Raw genomic sequence first — 20,997 nt, 5'->3', positions numbered from 1 at the left:
TGTTTTCAAATTTCCAACCGCTCTGCGACTTCAACAGAAGTGACACTATTCCACCAAGCTTTGACCTTTTTTAAACTGTACAAGTGAATTTTCTCTTTCACTTTATTATAATAAACACAGTGTTGTTTTGTCAAACAAGTGTCATATCTATTTATCATAATGATAAATTACTTGCAACATTGTTGTACTATTATTTGTTACGTCATCTTAATCTTTCTAGGTCGTCATGAAAAATAAAGTATGGGGCATTGTTATTGTCATAATTTGCAACAAATGTAAATATAACTAGATGAGATCTCGTTACGAGTAACGAGTAGGTCTTCCGTTAAATTTTTTAAACGATACCATTAAAATATCAATGAAATTTCAGAATTTTCACTCAACCCCTCCCTTTCAGATAATGTATATGATTGTCAATATCCTTTCAAATGCTAGACAAAGTTTTTTGCTTTTTCACATACAGCACATTAAAGATTTAAGATTTTAGTCCCCTAAAATCCTTAATTACGTCATCAATGGGTGTGGCAATAAGTTTTACAAACTAATATTATTACGATCAACAACTTTGCTTCTATAATGCTTTACACAATCTTGATCGTTTTTAAGGTATGTTTAAGAGACTTTACGAGTCTTTTGGTCCATAATTTAAGGGACCAGCCCCTTTTTCTTCAATGAGTTCATTAAAAAGGACCCACGAAATACAATCATTTTTGGTTCTTACAACTTTCGAAAATTGTTCTTCATTTTTGAGATTCAATTGCTTGAATATTTTAAGGGCTAGCCCTCTAGCTCCCTAATGGGGACAGACAATGGTGCTTTCATTCATGGAATCGATTAAAATCATAAATGCAAACATTTTCTCTTCTACAATGCTTAACAAAATATGTCTCCTTTTCTAGATATATTGCGTCAAAGTTTAAGTACTTTGGCGCCTAAAAATCCCTAATTACGCAATAAATTCTGATACTATATATAGTAGATATAGTGATGATCAACAACTTTGCTTCTATAATGCATTACAAATTCTTTATCGTTTTTAAGTTATTTGTAATAGAGTTTACGAGTGTCTCGGCCCCTAATTCAAGGGGCCAGTCCCTTTTTCTTGATTTCTTTGAAAAGGTCTCATGATTACAAATATTTTTTGTTCTTACACCCATCTAAAATTGTTGTTCATTTTTGAGATAAAAATGTTTGAATATTTTAGGGGCCAGCCCTGTAGATCCCTTAAGGGGACAGATATTGGTGTTTTTATAAGTGGAATCGATTTAATGCAAACATTCTCTTTTCCATGATGTCTAACAAAATATGTCTACTTCTCTAGATATATTGCTTCAAAGTTTAAGTACTTTGAACCCTAAAAATCCCTTATTACGTAATTAAGGGGTGTGGCAATGATTTTTTAAAAATAGATATTGGTATTATCAACAACTTTGCTTCTATAATACATTACAATATCTTTATTGTTTTTAAGTTATTTGTAATAAAGTTTACGAGTCTCTTGGCTCCTAAAAAAAGGGGCCAGCCCCTTTTTCTTGATTTTGTTGGAAAAAACTTTTGATTAGCTACTACTTTTGATATATATTTTTTAACAAAATATCAACTTATAAAAAGATACAGATCAAAACGTATGAACATTTTAAATGAAAATTCGTACCCAATTTTCGTGCCCAGGCGAGCTCCAAGAAATGGCGCAACAGGCGTTAAACAACTACATGCTGCACAACTTTAAACTATAGTCTACCTATCCTGAAAATTTCATATTCATATCTCTAATGGTTTCCGAGTTTATAGCTGCACAAAATGGGTCGTCAAAAATTACAAAATGGCCGATGATTCGGTACCGGAAGTGACTACGGAAAAAGTAAGAAAAATAGATCAAGTTTAGATCACCCCCAAACATCTGTGAAAAAATGGTCGAAATCGGTCGAATAGATTTTGAGAAATCTCGTGCACAAAATTTGGGGAAAAAAATAAGAAGAAGAAACAGAAGGAAAACAATAAGGTCTTCCGTTGGAAACGGAAGACCTAAAAAAATAAGGTACCCGAAGGGCTTCATGGACGATTTGATCACATACCAACCCGTATTTATATCCCGATATACATCCAAAAATGATACCTTATTTATGGAAGAGAAAAACGGGCAAAACTTTACCTTAATTTAATGCATCTCTCATATGTTTCCCTGTTAATGATTTGTGAACAGACAGATGAGTATACTGAAATGCGACTTTAAAGCTATGCTTTGGTACTGATTGTAGAGTAATATTGTTATCAAAAGCCAGACATGTTTTAAATGTATTATAATGATAGAACTTTGGTCAGGTAAAACTATGAGACAGGGAAAAAGTTCCTTTATAGACAGTTTCCAGGCGGAAAAAGTTATTACCTGGTATGTAACCAGACATCTGAAGGAGATAAAGGTAATATACCAGTATTGCTTAAAAAATTCAGGTGTTATAAAATCTCATGTCTTAACAATTATTGAAACATCATCACCCAGAAAAATCCCATTATCGCATACGTTTGGATAGCATACTTAAAATAAAATCACAGTAGTTTTAAAAACCGAACAATTTCGATCACGGACATTCGTGCAAAGTTTAAGAATAAAAATTCTTAGAATTGCAGTCCTTTATATTTGAACATTGATTAAAGAATATCTTAAAAGACTATTGTCGTAAGAATCTTTAAAAAACCTAATTCCTTTGGATTTTTATGTAAAAATTCTAACTTTTTAAGTACTGTTCTCAGAAAAGGTAGGTTAGGTGCTAGAATATTTCTTAACAAACAAACAGAACAGATAACCGAAATCAAAGAAAAGTTTTACAGAACCACTGACTGGAGAAAATATATACATGCATTCTCCAGACATTTCGATTCCATTTTTAATGCATTTTCTTTGTCCGTAAGAGAAGACTTTCAGAAGAAATGTACTTACGAAACTTTGTGATCCGAGAGAATGGTTGTATCGGACTCCTGCCATCTTCTGATTGCGGTCAAAGCTGCTTTTAAGGCGTGAACACTTGACGCAGCGCTTAATCCATAATACTCCTTCTTGGGGGCCATCCAGGCTATCCGAAACTCCTTTTTGGCTGTGACCATAACCAACAGACAAACTGTTATTAAATGTTTCATCCCACTTTCTGATGTGGTCTAATATTCAATCCACATAACCTTAAACGCTGTATATATAGTGACAGTTTCTGAAAGCTAGAGGAATTTTCCACCAGGCAGTCATGCGTCTCTCGCAAAGGTAATGAATTTTTTTTAAACAAGTGAACTGAATGCATGTTGATAAATCACCAGGTGATTCAAAAGAAGCGTTTACCCTTGTAACGTGCTTATAAAAACAAAACTAGTTGAGTAGTTAAGCAAGTAATGCATAGAAAAATAGTCTGAACAACAGACACGATTGGTTATATTACTCAAAGATATGGTATAATTAAAATATTTGTACTAAAAATTGTTCTTTGGTAGAGCTCCTCTTCGCTACAAAAGCTCCTACATGTAGAAATGTTTTCTTCACTGGCATCCATCTCTCTCAAAACGATAACTGCTGAATCTAAACAAAAGGTGCTAGTCAAATTGTGGGATCAATTAAAATGGATTGTTCTGTTAATTATTGTAATCTTTAGCAAACTAAAATGATGAGAATCAATGAGAAAGCACTAAAGACCAATAAAACGTTCAAAACAAAAGGGCAATATAAATGTGTTTGTTTCACCGGGCTTCGTGTATTTTTTTGTTTTTTGTTTTTGTCTTTCCAACTAATTCTAAACGATATTTAGTTTGCAATTATTATTTGAAGTCAGACAATAAAAAATTTTGTATTAATTTTCATTTTGAATTTTTTTTTTAAATCAGAGATTCAATATTTTCAATAAGGTTATATAGGAAATTGTAAACTCTAGTATCTTGCACAAATGCCTGGTAAGAGAGTTATATAGAGGAAAAAGTTATATAAAATTGAGGAATGTGTCGTCTGACCTTAAGAACAAAAGCAAATCTTAATGAAATGCTTTACAAAATTCATAACTATCCTGACCTCTTCTCTACAATTCACAGATTCAAGGATTTATGCGAAACACTTCTTTAATCAAATTACCAAAATCGTCTTAAATACAACCCCCGTCCCCCGAGTGCCGAATATTTTCCTTCTTCTTCATTAACGTGCAAAAAGAAAAAAAACTTAACCAGTTATTTTTGAATTAGACAAATTTAATGAAACTAATTGAAACAAAGCATTGACACATGCATATATTTGCATGTAAATCTACAACAAAAATCACTCATTCTCGAGTTTCTAAACTGAATATGTACACGGTAACAAATAAAATCAAAGTACTAAAGTACTGACGGGAGTTGATTTTATCGATTATTATTAATTTTAAAATCAACGATATGTTATTTTGCATGGCAAGCAGTTTTTAATCTGTATTTAAATTACGCACATTTTTATAATTTGAATTCTCGAACCTTTCCGACAAGAATTTCGAGAAAACCCCATATAAATCATGTTGTGTAATATTTAAAGATAGAATTAATTCCATCAATCTATGTATCAGTAATCAAAATATTTCTCAGAATTGTACACATGTCTGAATCCAAGCAATATTGAATCGAGACGCACGGCTGTCTCCGTTAATTTCTGACTACCAAGCGAGACTCTCTTCTTGTTGGAGATGTACGGAGAGAACAGAACATATGGTTGAACGATACTACATTGAACTCCGGCGTAGGAATACATACGACTACCAAAATATCGTACTATTTAAAATCTGACTATTTATATGCTGTTAATGTTTCCTTGAAAAACAATGGTTAAGAAAACACTACACCGAATTTTTATCTATTATTTTGAAGATCTTAGTCTTGTCAGTAGAGATGATTTGGGCTTAGGTCCAAATAATGTTTCGCTTTCGGTTTCAGTAACTACATTGGAGAGTTGAATAAAATCAACTCACAAAAATAAACGCAAACGATTAAATTTCTTGGAAGAAAATGTACAGCGGTGGTTGATTATTGTAAAATTATGTAAGTTTTTATATAAAAAGTATTTTTTCTTTCATTCTACTGCAAAATGACATGGATATTTGTATTCACTACAGAGCTTTATAAGGCAATTGGGTCTTACTGACGTTAAACGCAAGGGAAGTAAGCCGCGTAAGTCGACGTTCCTTTTCCCCACTGGGTGATTTTGGTCGACTGTGGTCCTGATATTTTGCATAAAATTAAAAAAAAACCAATGCCATGAACTGATTCCCGTATATAACTCAAAGTACTCAGGATATCGTTTTATATGACCCTGAAAGTTGCACAGTGTATTTTTGTAAGATTTAATTTGATATTTTGGCACAATTAAGTACAAAACAAACAAAATTTATGATCGTTCATGCATGTATATATATGACGAGACAAAAAAGCGTCGGCAATATTGTTAAAATGCTGACTTATCACAGAAAAGTTGTTGCGCTCGCGATGCTCAAGTTCTCAGTTGTATCGTATCCAGAGTCCGACTTGGCTAGAACTCTGTGCCGAGGAAAGATGTGTCTAAGGGATATTGGCAATTTATCCACCGGTAAGACACCAGGCGCCAGATTGTTTGGATCAGTTGCCATTTCGTGTAGTTCGTTCACAATTTCCTGCACTGTTGCTTCGTCGTGTTTATGTAATTCGTTTTGGTCGCCCTGGAAAGCCAGGTTTTCATGACAGTTTTCTGTTAAAGAGCAACTGTTCACAGGACGCGATTCTTTGGTGTGTTTTTCTATGTTCTTTATCATGCAAGGTTCTTTCACCGTTGATTGTGATTTATTCATTTTTGTTTTGTTCCCCAGTAACCCCCGGATGAAACTTTCTATGCTGTATTTCCTTCCGTGAGTTTCTTCCTGCTTTGGAGTTTTCTTACTTATGCTATATCCTTCAAAGAAACTCTCAGCACTTAGTTTGCGTATTTTGAGCTTTCCGGCACTATATCCATTCCTGTAACTCTGAATGCTATCTATAACATCCCCTGTGCTGAACTTCCGCTTGTGGACTTTACCATTTTCTCTTGGGGTCGAATTCATCATGTCTGGGGAAGATTTCACGTTTCTGTTCATTAAACAATTGACATTGATTTCATCCAAGCAAGTTTTGTTCTTTGATGACGAGGTTATGACGTCATTCAAAGAGCTGCTGCTGCTACCCGTTCGCCGGAAGCTTCCTATCCCGGAATCTGTCGCCTGACTACCTGTGCTCAGTTTCTTTCTAATATCATCAGACTCATGTTCATAAATTGGCACAGCATCATGCGACGGAGGGATGAAACAATTTTTCTTTGGTGCATCATTGTAACTATGCCTTCGAGATATTCCTTTTTCATTTGTATCCTGCGGAAAACAGTTCAATCCTGTTTTTCGGAATCTTTCTACAGTTTTTATAACAGAGTCTGGTAAGACGTCACCTAAATTCAGAGACATGACATCAGAAGCAAACTTTTTCTTACTGTCTTCTCCAGAAAATCCTTGGAGTGTATCATTCACAGACGGCATTTCCTTTCCCTCTATAATTAGTCCTTCGCCAATTGCAGTTACGCTTGTTTTGGGTGTCCCGGGTGAGGTAGCTACCCCCATATAGTGTAGATCACTTGTAGCAGATGGTGAAAATTTTAAACACATCCCCTCTTCAGAAATGCTTGGCAATTCTTTTGTAAAACCATCCCTGCCATTCAAAAAATATGTTTTCATGATTCCTTTGCCTTTGACGTTTGTTTCTCCTCTGTACAATATGTGATAACAACCAAACGTTTCCAGCTGGTCTCTTGTCATGGAACTTAGGTGGATCTTAAGAGCTAAAAAAGTAAGAAAACACTTGGTGATCACGCACTAGAGTACATTTTGGCATGTTTTTAATTAATAATTTTAAAATAAATTTTCTTACGTAAACCAGTTGACTCCATGCGAGAGGCAGTGTTTACAGTATCACCAAAGAGACAATATCGTGGCATAGCAAGGCCGACAACTCCTGCGACAGCCGGACCAGAGTGGATTCCTTATAACGTGAAAGTAAGAATATAGTATTCGTTAGAAGCCTTATTAAATAACAAAATATATACGATAAAAACTTTTCCCCTAAAGAGGTATAGCGCCTTTTCACATTTTTTCGCCTACACCTGTGTTTGGACGGAAAGTACCTGTTAATAAAAATAGCTTCGGGTACCTAGCTGTCGCAATATGATTTTCGAAACCTGGATATACTGTTTTGATTTTATAACGGTGTTTGTAACAACTGATTGGTCATAAATTTGGGAAAATCTGTGTATAGCAGTAGTTGATATACTGAACCTTGACAAGTTCAAGCAAAATGCAATGGATCTAAGTGTAAAAAGAGTACCTGTATAGTGTTAATGAAGAGATCTGTTTATATTGAGTATACTCAATATGACATACTCAGATTGAATTAAACAAAATAATTTTAAAAAACCAGAAGATTAGATACGTGTAACTTAATCTCTGTATTCTGTTCATGTTTCAATTTAAGTGGAAAAAATCACTACTTAGTTCGATCCAGCAACCACAAAACCTCCGTGTTACCACTAGGCCACGCATCTAACATTTTCAGCACATGCATTTTCAATATATATGGCTATATACATGATTGTATTAGAAAAGACACTAATTGAAATATTTGTCTAATTTTCAGTACGAAGACCACGTTAAACCAAAATTAATTCAATGTAAACGTGTACTACAATACCTGTAGAACATAATTTTAATCGGATGTTTTTGGTTAAGAGTGGTTCAAATAGTCAAATATCCATTTTTTTTAATCGTAAACTAACTTCTTTCCTATATATCCCTAACAAAACCTGAATATTTTAATGATGCCGTGTAAGATAATTAAAACTCTTCTAGCATGGAAATTCTCGTATTTGCGTTTCTTTGAATATGTTTAAACTAAATATTGCTTAATATTATAAATGTCTGATATTTGCAAAAGTCCTATAGTTGAAGCCAAATCGTATATTAAGTGCGCTATACCTCTTTTCTTCTCATTAAAGACACAGATTTCTTACCTATTCTTATTTTCACTTTTGCGTTTGGCTGATGTGGGATACAGAAAGTGCCTATCGAGGCCATGATATCCATTGCGCAATCTGCTATCTCTTTGGAGTGTCGGTTTCCGTTCCGTTTTGGCAAACCACTTACCAACATGTATGCATCCCCTATTGTTTCAACCTGCAATATGATTAAAATTCAGTTTGAATTAAGACGATTAAAAGAAATAATTCTGATTTCTTTTTTGTCCCCTTTAACTTCAAAACCATCAAAAATACTTTGCACCCGTTTTAAATTCAATTTGAAATATATAGTAACATTGAATAGGATTTCGATCTGTGATTATACATAATGATTGTCTTCAATTCAAGACTGAAATAAATTTAATACGATTTAATCTGTTGCATTAATTACTGCTGCGTGCTTTTATCATGTCCACGATCTCTCTCAACGTTATAGTACGCACCAATCGATTAGGATACACAACCATCATTTTTAATTAGAAAAGAAAACTAATTTACTGTAAACGTTTACCTTGTAAACATCGTATCTTGTGATGATATCATCGAAGAGCGTATACAAACTGTTGAGCAAGTTGACCACCTGAGAAGTAGAAGTGTTTGTTTAAGAATGATGCTTCAAAATTTTTGTTGAAAGGAAACATTTATTTACAATTTCCCGCGAGTTTGTTTACCTGTATTGGTGTACTTCCAGCACATATCGTTGTAAATCCGACAATATCGGAGAAATAAATCGTTGTTTCGTCAAAATGTTCTGCTTCAATAGGCTTTCCTTTCTTTAAATCATCCGCAACAGACCTATAAAGTAGCACAATTGTATAACAACCAATTGGGGGTTTAATTCAAGCTCCTGTTTAATAGCAAAAAAAGAGGCGTCCATTCAAAACACTTCATGTTTCATGGTGTACTCACTGTGGAAGCATCCTGTACAGCAGGTTCTCGGTCTTTTTCTTCTCGGCGTCTAGCTCACTGGTCCTCTCCGCCACCAACTCCTCGAGATGATTGGCATGCTTTTCCAAAATGGCAATCATATTGTCGATCATAGTCATTCTGAAGCATTAAATAAGTACATACTTGTTTGATAAAAAACCCAACAACAATTACGACATGCCTGTATGACATGTTCAGGGAAAAAACCCCGTACTTTGATTTGTTTTGAACATAAATGTCACTGCACATTATGATTAACTCAAGCTCTTAGAGTAAACATCACTGTTTTAAAATGTCTTGAACACGTAATACTGTATGTAAAATTTGGAAGTTGTTTTAAAGGCGAGAAAACAGAACTGCATTGTTATTTTGGTACTGTTAGACTACAGCAATTCTTATAATTACGAAATATCACAAACAAATGTAATTTTTAAAAAAATAATATCCACTGCCGCCAGTAAACATTAAACCACAAGACTGTATCAAAACAAACACAACAACAAACAAAAATACAATTTTCATCAACACTCACTTTGAAGGATTAATTCTAGCCAGAGTTTTCAGTATTCTCCCGGCAGAAGGTCTAACGAACACACTTTCATTCCAGCATTCATCAATCAAGGCGTGTAACTCTGGTGTTTGCTGGACCTCCAAAGAGAGCTTTGGACGGAATGTTGGGGCTCCACACACCGGGTATCGAACCTTGTCTATTAATTCTGAGACAAGAATAAATATTTTTGTTAAATGAAATACCAGTGAACAGTTTCTTCTTATTTCCCCTTTCCGCTATCGGTCCGAAAAAACCCCACCATATGACAATATTGAATAACGCCCTCACCGTGTATTCTTAGGAAAGGGTATTCTGTGTAAGGACCTGATCGAGTGAAGATCTCTTTAAGAATGATCCCCAGAGAAAAGATATCGACCTTTTGTTTGTCAATCGACTTCTCCAATCGAAGCAGTTCAGGCGCAGTCCATTGCAGTTCTGAAACAAAATTCAACAAATTGTATTTTCTATTATTTTATTGTTTTTATCGTGCAGTACAGTTCAGCAGAACATTTTTTGCCCATTTGCAATTGATAAGAAAAACGAAAAAAGTATTATAATTATAAATGCCAACAGAACGATGATGAAGTCTATTTGGAAGATACATCTAAAATACTACATGTACATACTGTCTGGGTTCTCATCCTCTTTATGACACTTGTCAGAATGACGTAGGCTTGGAACCCCAAAGTCCGCCAACTTGCACGTCCATCGGCTGTCCACCACGCAGTTAGAACTCTTCAAGTTTCCATGGTAATGAATTGAGCTCTTGTGAACAAAATCTAACCCCTAAATAAAAAATAAAAACATTCTGAGGAAATAAACTTCAATTTATGGATCTTTTTTGTGTGATATTATTGATATAATATTATCAACATGAATTAGGATGATTTCGTTCCCCCTAATTACCTTTGCTATATCCTGAGACAGCGCGAACATGAACATTCTATCTAGTTTGATGTTTTGATTCCAAATTACATCCTGTAAAATAAGATGTTTTGGATGAAACGCAAAATACCAACAATATATAAGAAACGACGTAAACCATTCAGAATAATTCATTTGTAATAGAAGTACTTCTATATATCTAATAAAATTATGATAAAGTAGCTTTACCTGTAAACTCCCTTTGTGACAGTATTCCCACAGTAGAAGGATTCGACCGGGGTCTATACATGCTCCAACGAAAGCACAACAATTTTGGTGCTTCATCTCCATGAGCTGTTAAGGTGTAAATTTGACATAGAAATATCATAGTTCAATAAATTAGATTAATTTTTTTTTGAGTTTCAAACGCCATATTAAACCCGCCCCCTAAAAAACCAAAACCCAAAAAGCTGTAATCAAATTTTAAAAACCCAATACAGACCTTTTATTTTGATAATCATTCATAGGGGAAATCAATGAATGTCATATATGAGTCTACATGACTTTAAAACTCACTCTGTTAAGTTCCTCCAACACTTGCTTTGGCATGTTGGTCGAGTTGATATTGCTCCTCGTGAGGCGCTTTACCGACACAAGGCTTCCTTCAATGAAGAAATTTAGTCTTAATTAAGTCTTGTCAAAATATATTTTCATAAAATTTCAAGAAACCCAATGGAGATGAATTATTTTGACTATGAAAATAATTTTCAGAACAGACAATGATTTTACAATCCGTAATAATTTGGTACATGTATTCTAACCTCTTATGTGAGCCACAGAGCCGAATATGGCCCCCTGTTCCGGTTTACTGAGGAATGCCGGGGAGTGATCAGGCGAGGTCTGAATGGCGTTCCGTAGTGGGCTCTCCGTTCTACTTGGACGAGATTTTCTTTTATTGCCGCTTCCTTTTCTTCTGGCAAGGTTTTTAAAACTTGACTGTAAAATATATAAAAAGATTGTAAACCATTGTTATTTATAACATTTTGCATCATTTTAAAACTACTTAAACCCAAAGTTTTGAATCGATTAGCTTATTTTCGACCGTAAAGACTGAAAGCAAATTGAACAAATTAAAACTGGCGAATTTTTCCTCCTCGTATCTGTGAAAATCAATGTACAAACGTAATCTACTTTGTGTTGTCTTACCCTTACACTTCCGGTCAGCAACGCAGTGACAAAGTCAATCTCTTCAAACCGAACTTGCCAGATCATACTTTTTAATGTTTTAATCCTTCTGTATCGCCTTCAAATAAAATAAAAAGTGTTATGCAACAGAATTTTTCTGAGAAAACACTAACAAAATGCCCAGAATAATTAGATTACTAGTATATCTTTAATTGTATAAAACATTAGTTCTGACAAGATAGAATTCCGATAAATGTATGTATTTAAATACAAGCAAAGAAACGTTTGATGACTCAGCTAACGTTTTTTTTTGGTTAAAAACACTATGTTTGTTACCAATTGCAATAACAATCATTCTTTTCTCATTAATTCTTTAGATTATGATCACATATTAAAGAAAACATTGGACATGTGTGCATTGGAATCTTGATGATCAAACATACGGATTGGCTGTACCATCTTTGAAGTGTTCTGATCGTTTAAGATAATCCATGCAAAGCCAACACCAAATGTACAAATAAAACTAGATGCTGTCATTAGACAGTAATACCCGCACCAAGTGTTTGCCCCTAAATAACACTGTTTTGTACCAGTTTAATTAAAAATGAAGGCCACATGCAAGCTCCGGTAATACATTTAAAAATTATAATTTTCATAACTGAAGGATGAGATCCCTTCCCATATGATAATATGAGCAGCAGTTTATGTGCAATTTGGGGTTTAACTGTTTGCAGTGAATTTTCAGTTAATCAATAATCTTAACATTTCATGTCATAGAAAGTAATATGGTCTATATAATTATTACAAACAAAATTAAAAATTAAATTATGCCCCCTCCCCATGGAGGTTGCCGGTTTTAGATTTGCTTCTGTATGCTTACATGTACATCATCATGTGCACAGATTTAGAGAAGGGGTGGGAGTGAGGGGTCCAACCCCCCCCCCCCCCCCATGAAAATACATTTATATCAATAGTAAATTAAAATTACCAAAAATACACCTTGGACCCCAATGCTCTTACAGACATGTAAACGCTCTAAACCACTGCACTTCAATTTTAGGTAACATTATTTGGGGGGTAAATATTTAATTAATATTTAATATACTTTATTGTTTATCTCAGTAGGAAGTATACATCACAATATGCAGGTGTCCTGCACAACCTTAACGCTGTTTTTTACCTAATAAAATGGTGCAAGTGGATTTGAAGAATAGGTCATAAAAATACATGCATGTTATAAATATATATACATGTTATACTTTATTGTTTATCTCAGTAGGAAGTATACATCACAATATGCAGGTGTCCTGCACAACCTTAACGCTGTTATTTACCTAATAAAATGGTGCAAGTGGATTTGAAGAATAGGTCATAAGAATACATGCATGTTATAAATAACTAATCTTTGTCTGATGTTACGTACGCAACACAGGCCTGCAGGTCTCATTAGCGGGTACTAGTTTTACCCAGCTCTTCGATTAGATGGCCGGTTTACGTGTATACATACATGTATGCGTTTTCCATATACAGAAAAGGATTAGTTAAAATCAGCTAAAGGAATTCATTTTGTGTTTTAATTGGATTATCATTATGATGTTGACTAATATTGGTAAGCATAATACATGTAGTAGCAGTAGCACAATATAATGAGATGCCAGCATACATAAGTTCTACTTTCACTGTCTAAATGTGATCTCCCTTTGACAGCATACTGTATCATCATCTTTTAATAATTAAATAAGCTTTTCATCGTTATCTATCCTATCGCATTTCTAAAGTTTCTGTCATTTTAATTGCAAAAGTTATTTTTTTCATTTAAATGTCAGACTTGCACTATTGAGTTGACCATATTGACCCTGTATCAATAATTTCGTTTTAAATTTGTGTATTACAGTTAGTGAGTGTAGACACTTATCATTTTTATATGATTTATAATAGGAAGGAAGGAGTATTTCTTTCTTAATGTATTATAATGCATCAAATACAATGTAGGTCATGACCTTATGGGACTGTTCTGACCCCACGAAACAGGAAAATACAAAATATCTTGTAATGTCATTATGATGCATCATATGGTGTAAAGTACATTAATGATCCCCAGGTATTGTCTTTAACACCCCCCCCCCCCCGCCTTTATGAAATAGGAAATGATGATACACTGAATATTTTGCTAACTACTGAGATCTAAGATCCTCATCCCTAAACCATATAATTTATTCTTGCTCTTTGTGTCATTGCGCGTAAAATTGTATATAGATTATGCCCCCTTGAAGACATTCTAGAACTAGAAATAATAAAGTATTTTATCTTATTCATATGTAGTGTTTAATCCATGTGGGTAATTCCTAGCCTAATGATGACACGGCTTTGTTTAGGAGACTTTACAATTGCCCCAAATAGGCGAATACACATGCATATAACATTTTGTTTATAAATCTTAAAAATTGAATTAGGCAATTTCCAAAATGTTAATGTGCATCAGGAGAGAAAAAGCAATCAAGAAATGATTTAAAATTTGCTACTGTACACATGTAAGAATGTATTAAGAAGACTGAATCTTTAGAACCAGGTTAGATGGGGGGGGGGGGGGGAGTTGTGAATGTGGAGTATAAACATTTATAATTTGAATCATTTATTGTTATTAATTTTTACTTGTCAATGGATACTAGTTAGTTATTGATCCCAAGGTAGAAATATGACCTCTGATCATATCTCAATAGATCATTTGTCAATTATGCAAGGTGTAATGTAATTTTTTTTAAGAATAACATTTTTTAACAGTTTATAAAAGTTTTTAGACACCCAAATTATATTTTTGATTTTAATAGATCATTCGACAATTAAGGGGGGGGGGGCAGTTTATATTTGAATTTGTTTGGGGGTGGGAGTTCCAAGTCATATATTTGACAATTTTTTAATGTAATTTAAAATAAGACTAAGCCATACTACAGTCATGAACATGTATAGTATAGAACAAAACACAAACTAATAAATGTAAATATACATAGGAAGTATAACAAAACATAGATGATTGATCTATATCTGGGTTCTTAAATTGAATCATATATCATGTACATATTATATTATTGTTTCTTTGTTCAAGACATTTCAGATGGTATGTAGGTCATGATCACAAGTGCTCTTCCTGAAATTAACAGATATCATAAAAACCATTGAGATCCCCACCTTAATCCAAAGATATTTTTCCTCCTTAAGTCATGTCGCATCAGATCATTATGGCATGTAAGTCATGACCCTAAGGGGTCATCCTGAACCCCTTAGAATCAGAAATTGTCAATTATCTTTAAATTATTGATGTTTGATGATCCTATCTCTATTTAATCTTTATTATTAAGTTCCCCGAATGAAATTTGGAGACTTATTGATTTTGTACGGTTCTTAATACATGTATTATTATTCTTCGTCTTCTTCTTTCCCGCTTTGAACTTGTTTCTCAGAGATGGCTGAACAGAATTGTACAAAACTCTAGGATACGATAGACCTGCATATCTAGTTGTGCACCCTGGTTTGATTGTTCTCATTTTGGGTTAGACAACCACTTTTTTTTGGGGGGGGGGGGGAGGGGGGTGTCAAAAGGGGAAGGGATCTAACATTGAACCTTGTAGGAATATTCGTAGACTCTATTGTAAATGGTAACTTGAAAACGGACAAAGATTATAATAAAGGGTTTTCATAATCATATATTGACTGTTACTGGCAATGTATAGGGGTTATTAGATCTGACCCCTGGGGGTCATCCCCACCCCCAGGAATTTGAAATTACCATATATCTCAGAAACTGTTATAATCATGACCCCTAAACCATATATATTCATGTTTCTGATGTTAAGGGGCATCAAATGTTATGTAGGTCATGGGCCCTCTGGGTGGTCCTGACCCCCTCAAACAGCAAGTCCCTTAATATCTTCAAAACAGTTGAGATCCCCACCCTTAAACCATATATATTCTTGTTTCTTGTGTCAAGGGGCATCAAACGGTATGTAGGTCATGGGCCCCGGGGGTGGTCATGACCCCCCTTGAACAGGAAGTGCACGAATATCTCGAAAACGGTTGAGATCCCCCCTTAACCATATATATCCTTGATCCTTACAGGGCATTAAAAGGTATGTAGGTAATGGGCCGGCCTCAGGGTTAAATTTAATTTTTCAAAACTGTAATGCACATCTATGGAACAGTTCCTATGATATCCCAAGATATGATGTGTCTATCCATTAAATCATAAAAGGAGTTCTAGGATCTATGCTTTTTTGAAGTGATAAACGTCAATTTTCTGCTACTTTTTGACTCCCTGGATGAAATTTAATTTTTTAAAACCTTACTGCACATCTATAGAACAGTCCCTATCATATCCCAAGATATGAAGTGTCTATCCATTAAATCATAAGAGAAGCTCTTGGATCTATGGTTTTTTTTAGTGATAAACGTCAATTTTCTGCTATTATTTGACTCCCTGGATGAAATTTAACTTTTTAAAACCTTATTGCACATCTATAGGACAGCCCAAATTATATCCTAAGAGATGACGTAGCTACTCCAAAAGTTGTAAGAGGAGTTCTGGGAACCATACTTTTTTTTTGCCAAAAAACGTCATTTTTTGTTGCCCACTGATCCCCTTAATAAAAAAAAAAATTCTGGAACCTGATCACACTTCAATATGACACCCCCAATCATATTCTAGAAGATCATTTGGCTAGTGCCCAAAAAAATGACGTTTTTGAAACCAGTTTTTTTTGTAAAAAAAAACACGTCATTTTTCAGCCATTAAATGACCCCTAGGACAAAATTGAAAATTCCGAAACCTTATTGCGCATCTATAGGATACCCGAAAACATATTCCAAGAGATGATTTGTCTACTGTTGAAAATGTAGGAGGAGTTCGAGGAAGAAGTTTTTTTTGTGAAAAAATGTCATTTTTTACCAATTATTTGACCCCCAGGACTAACAGAGAATTTTTAAAACCTTTTTACAAAACAACTTGATACCCCAAATTAAACTCCAAGAGTTGAGTTTGCTGGTTTATAAGATGTAAGAGCAGTTTGAGAAAGTAAAACGTGACAGACGGACGGACGGACGGACGGAACAGGGTAACAACAATATACCCGAACTTTCTTTAGAAAGTGCGGGTATAATCAAAGTACTGAAGTACTGAAAGCCGGGCTCCTTTGATGTGTCTTTATGCATATTGTGTTTTAAAGACTGAAAATCTCTCTCTCTCTCTCTCTCTCTCTCTCTCTCTCTCTCTCATGCTTTTAATGGCGGCAAAGCGTCAGAGAGCGATTAAATTTTATATGCTGCTATAAAAAATATGTCTGTTTAGTAGAAAAAAGTTCAACCGTTGCTGCCTTGAATTTTGCAACAAGCGTTATATATTCAATTCTCATTTCTTCAACGCGCAGCAAAGTAGTTCATGGAAATTCATGCGCATTATATGTATCCAAAATACATAGTCTTGTTTATAAAACACGTTGTTAAAGGGACTTGGACACGATTTAAGATCAAAAATTTTATTTTATTTTTTATGTATAAAATGGTTTACTAGTGCATTTTAAATGATGGACCAAAATATTGAATGTTTAAGTCAAGTTACAAGCGATCGAGATACAGAGGTCAGAATTGGTTGTTAAGTAAACAAAGCTCGAGTCTTAAAGTTGTTTGCAAAAAAATTGTAATGTAGAGAATTATCATTTCAAATGACATGTAAAAACAATTTAAACTAATTCAGTATCTTCATTGATACTATTATCAACAAAACAAAGATACATTTGATTGAATCTTGCACTGATACAACACATATGTAAAAATGACAATATTCGAGCTTTGTTTACAAAACAAAGAATTATGAACTCCGTATCTTGCTTATAACTTGATATTTGACTTTCAAATTTTGACATAGCATTATAAACTTCTATATTTATAAGTTTAAAACATTGAAAATGGAAAAATAAAATTTGAAAATTTTAAGTCAAATCGTGTCCAAGTCCCTTTAATAAGAAAGCTAAAAAAATAGACAATTCTCTCGATATTAAAAAAAATAGAAACAAAATGCCAACACTTTTGATGAAACGTGGCTCTTTGTGTAACTCTTTTGTATAGCGGAAGCTTTTACTTTGACGATGTTTGTTTTTGTGTTTACTTTTGAAGTTGTGCTATTTATAGTAACACTGGCGATTTTCCTGCCTAAAGCCGGGACTCTGCTTTCAGCAGAGCCCGGCTAAACACATAAATGGGCGATGTAATAGATATTTTCCGTAATTATTACTAATGGGTTAAAGTTGAGAGACAATTTGTCCTTACTTTAGGTTGCCATATAGAATCGTAGCCAGACTACGACAAATTAGAGCAATCAATTATCCATAAAAAAGTAAGTAAAATTACGGTAGTAATTATTATGGTTGAACAAAACATTACACAAAAGGATCAAAAGCAAATTTTCCATATATGTTAAGGCCACAACTTCTTAAAAGTCTAAGACAAGCTCGTGTAAGTCGGTTGAGTTTGTCCTCTCAATTTAGCTTCAGTTTCGTTCGATCATGAAATAATCCACCCAATGCCATCACCAAAAGTACAAAAAGACACCAAATAACATATCAAATAGTATGCATTATAGGTACTGGAGTTAGAGATGACATGCAATTAGTCCTTACTTTAGGATGCAATATAGAATGGTAGCCACAACAACGACAAACACAACTCCACCAGCAGAGAAGACGTAGATAAATGTCCTGTCTGAAACAAAGAAACAACCATTAACACAACAAAATTTGATCAACTTTACCCAATATAACATTAATGGATTTTATTGATATATAGATATTCCAATGTGCAAAACATCTATCACCTCTGGTTTATGTACCAAATGAGTACTCCTATGATATTAATTCATCTTCCATGAAAACAGATTGAGACGTTTGCTTAACGATGGATCACTATCAAATTTAGTAACACTGACGAAATTCCCAGGTATTCCCAGCGTCAATGACCTCCATGACTGGCGGAGAAGATGGCCGTAGGCAACCCGTTATTAACGACTATCAATACTCTGTCGCACAACTCCGTCAATAAGTGCACACAGACGATAAACCTCATGTTTAATCTGTTCTAACTATTCATTTACACAACTGAAGCTGATATTTGTTTTTCGATACAAATAGAAGTGTAATGCCTACCTGGCTGTTCGTTTTGTTCTGGGCACTTCTTTCCATCGAAGCCACAGATTGGTTCGTCTGGAGGAGCGTATTTGATGCCCACTTTACCGTTTGGCCAGCGACTGAGAGTTTCCTCAGTTTTATTGTTCTTTTCATTCAAAATAAAAATATTGTCAAATTGTCATATAAGTCTAGAGCTAAAAAGATCTGATAAAATAAAATGTTAAAAATATTGTTAACTCTTATCCCAAAATGATTATTTAAAGTGCATCAAATAAAGTATAAAATGAAAATTAATATTTAGAAAAACTTTGAAACCGATAAACCTGCAGTATTACGGAGAAAATTGAAAGTAGGGAGTGGTACTTACTTCAAATTGGACTTCCATCAGTTTATTTTGATATCTGATGGTTAGAATTCTCTCAAATGTGCCGTTTTCAGTCATGTCTAAGACTTGAAAGTTTAGATTTCTGTCTGCAAAGTTATCCAAGCTCACTTTTCCTGTTAATCCATCAACATCCTCTGTAAAGAAATTTTTGTCATGAAAGCCTTTTGGACATATGCGAGAAGTCTTAACTTATGTAGATCTAGATGGCAGAATTCTAGAATTCTTTTCGGACGTATGCTAGAATTTCTTGACACGTGCCTTGTGAGGAAAAATCAAATACTTCACTGTATATTCGGGAACCTTTTATTTTCATTTATCTATTATTTCGTTTTTTTTTTGCGATGCTTTTAGTATGGAAGAAAAAAGGACGTGTAACTTATTGTGTTCCATAAAAAATGGAGATCGCAAAAAGCATCTGGCACATACATAGTAATACATAAAATATTACACATTGATTTTTACTTTGTAAACTTTGCAACACTCGATAATTCAAACACTTAAATTTTACGATAAATTACCTTCGGCTGTAAGTTTTGTAGCTTTCAAGAACATGTACTCTCCGTCATGGGGATTTTTATTTTCTTTCAATATCTTATCTGCAAGAATTGCCCAAACCAGTGTAGCATCATAGAGGTACGGTGCATAAGCATCCGGCTAAAAAATGATATGAAATTAGTGGGAAGTCGTTGGCATTGGAACGGCAAATAGCATTAAATTAAAAAAAAATTGTATGTAACTTTACCCACTGATGGTTGTTGCTAACCGATTAATCGTTCTTAACGATTGTAACCAGTTACAGTTAAGGCCAAAAGGCGAGTAGGTGTAAATTATAATTATTATTAATCAACATTTCACTTCCAGATCATTAATCATTATTAAATGATAATAAAATAGCTGCAGGTCTGCAGCTCCCAGTCTGAAAAAAAAATCGGATGGACGACCTGGGAGCTACAGTGCCACCCATTGAAACAAGAGGCCCATGGGCCACATTGCTCACCTGAGCAACAATAGACATTATCAACTCAGCTTTACGGAGTAATATACCAAAAAATATGGACAATGTAGTCTAACGGATCCTGTATTTTAAAAAAAATCAATTTTTCCCTGAATATTCTGTTTATCTTTGACCCCATTTTTCACAGCATAGTCATTTCACATATTGAACATTACAGTTCTCAAGAAAATCTAAATCAAATATAAACCGACATCAAAATTCTGAAGCACAAGAATTGTCCAGAGGCCAAAGTTTAAACAATTTTGAAGAGTCAAAAATATGTCAAGTAAAACCATATATTATGACATTTGAGGTTTGGTGAATTTAAAATGTTTTCCTTTGTAAAATTGGACCCCCCCCCCAATGTAGCCAGCCCCATCCTACTCCTGCTAAATATGATTTTAATAAATTTAAATCTACACTATCTAAGGTTGCTTTTACTAATGTTGCACCTTTTCCATGATTTTTTTTCTTAAAACAGATTTTACTCAATATATTCCATTGAAAATATCTAACCGATCCCCATTGTGCCCCTTACTCTACCCTTATCTGATGATACTTCACACAAGTTACAGCTTTTCTGGCCAAATGGTTTTTGGGTAGAAAATTTTCAAAGAATAACTCAATATATTTCTATGTAAAACTTCGACCCCAGTTCTGGCCCCACCTTAACCTCGGGGACCATGATTTTAATAAATTTGAATGGACACTATCTGAGGATGGTTCTACACTAGTTTCAGCTTTTCTGTCTTATTATTAGTTTTTGAGAAGTTAATTTTAAAAGGGTGACTCTATATACTCCTTTGTAAAAATTTAGACCCCCAATTTAGACCCCCCCCCATTTGTGGCCCCATCTTACCCCCA

General features: G+C 34.2%; 2 protein-coding genes across 3 annotated transcripts in view; both read right to left on the bottom strand.

Moving 5' to 3' along the window:
• Positions 1–3,234, bottom strand: part of LOC128155421 (atrial natriuretic peptide receptor 2-like) — an 84,624-nt gene extending 81,390 nt beyond the window's left edge. The window contains exon 1 of the mRNA XM_052817124.1: positions 2,939–3,234. Coding sequence (XP_052673084.1) covers positions 2,939–3,135 — 197 coding nt within the window. The 5' untranslated portion in view covers positions 3,136–3,234. The remainder of the gene's footprint in view (positions 1–2,938) is intronic.
• Positions 3,235–5,246: 2,012 nt separating this feature from the next.
• Positions 5,247–20,997, bottom strand: part of LOC128190050 (atrial natriuretic peptide receptor 2-like) — a 31,269-nt gene continuing 15,518 nt past the window's right edge. For both annotated transcript variants that reach the window (XM_052861949.1, XM_052861955.1), the window contains 18 exons: positions 19,658–19,793; positions 19,122–19,273; positions 18,773–18,899; positions 18,251–18,332; positions 11,607–11,703; positions 11,222–11,396; positions 10,977–11,062; positions 10,650–10,754; positions 10,443–10,514; positions 10,163–10,322; positions 9,825–9,971; positions 9,519–9,702; positions 8,969–9,106; positions 8,731–8,854; positions 8,571–8,639; positions 8,054–8,216; positions 6,919–7,029; positions 5,247–6,829 (listed from right to left, as the gene is read on the bottom strand). In XM_052861949.1, coding sequence (XP_052717909.1) covers positions 5,454–6,829; positions 6,919–7,029; positions 8,054–8,216; positions 8,571–8,639; positions 8,731–8,854; positions 8,969–9,106; positions 9,519–9,702; positions 9,825–9,971; positions 10,163–10,322; positions 10,443–10,514; positions 10,650–10,754; positions 10,977–11,062; positions 11,222–11,396; positions 11,607–11,703; positions 18,251–18,332; positions 18,773–18,899; positions 19,122–19,273; positions 19,658–19,793 — 3,504 coding nt within the window. In that variant the 3' untranslated portion in view covers positions 5,247–5,453. The remainder of the gene's footprint in view (positions 6,830–6,918; positions 7,030–8,053; positions 8,217–8,570; positions 8,640–8,730; positions 8,855–8,968; positions 9,107–9,518; positions 9,703–9,824; positions 9,972–10,162; positions 10,323–10,442; positions 10,515–10,649; positions 10,755–10,976; positions 11,063–11,221; positions 11,397–11,606; positions 11,704–18,250; positions 18,333–18,772; positions 18,900–19,121; positions 19,274–19,657; positions 19,794–20,997) is intronic.

Source organism: Crassostrea angulata, chromosome 1 (genome assembly GCF_025612915.1).
Source record: "Crassostrea angulata isolate pt1a10 chromosome 1, ASM2561291v2, whole genome shotgun sequence".
Taxonomy (NCBI): Eukaryota; Metazoa; Mollusca; class Bivalvia; order Ostreida; family Ostreidae; genus Magallana; species Magallana angulata.
This window is presented reverse-complemented; position numbering and strand designations above follow the sequence as displayed.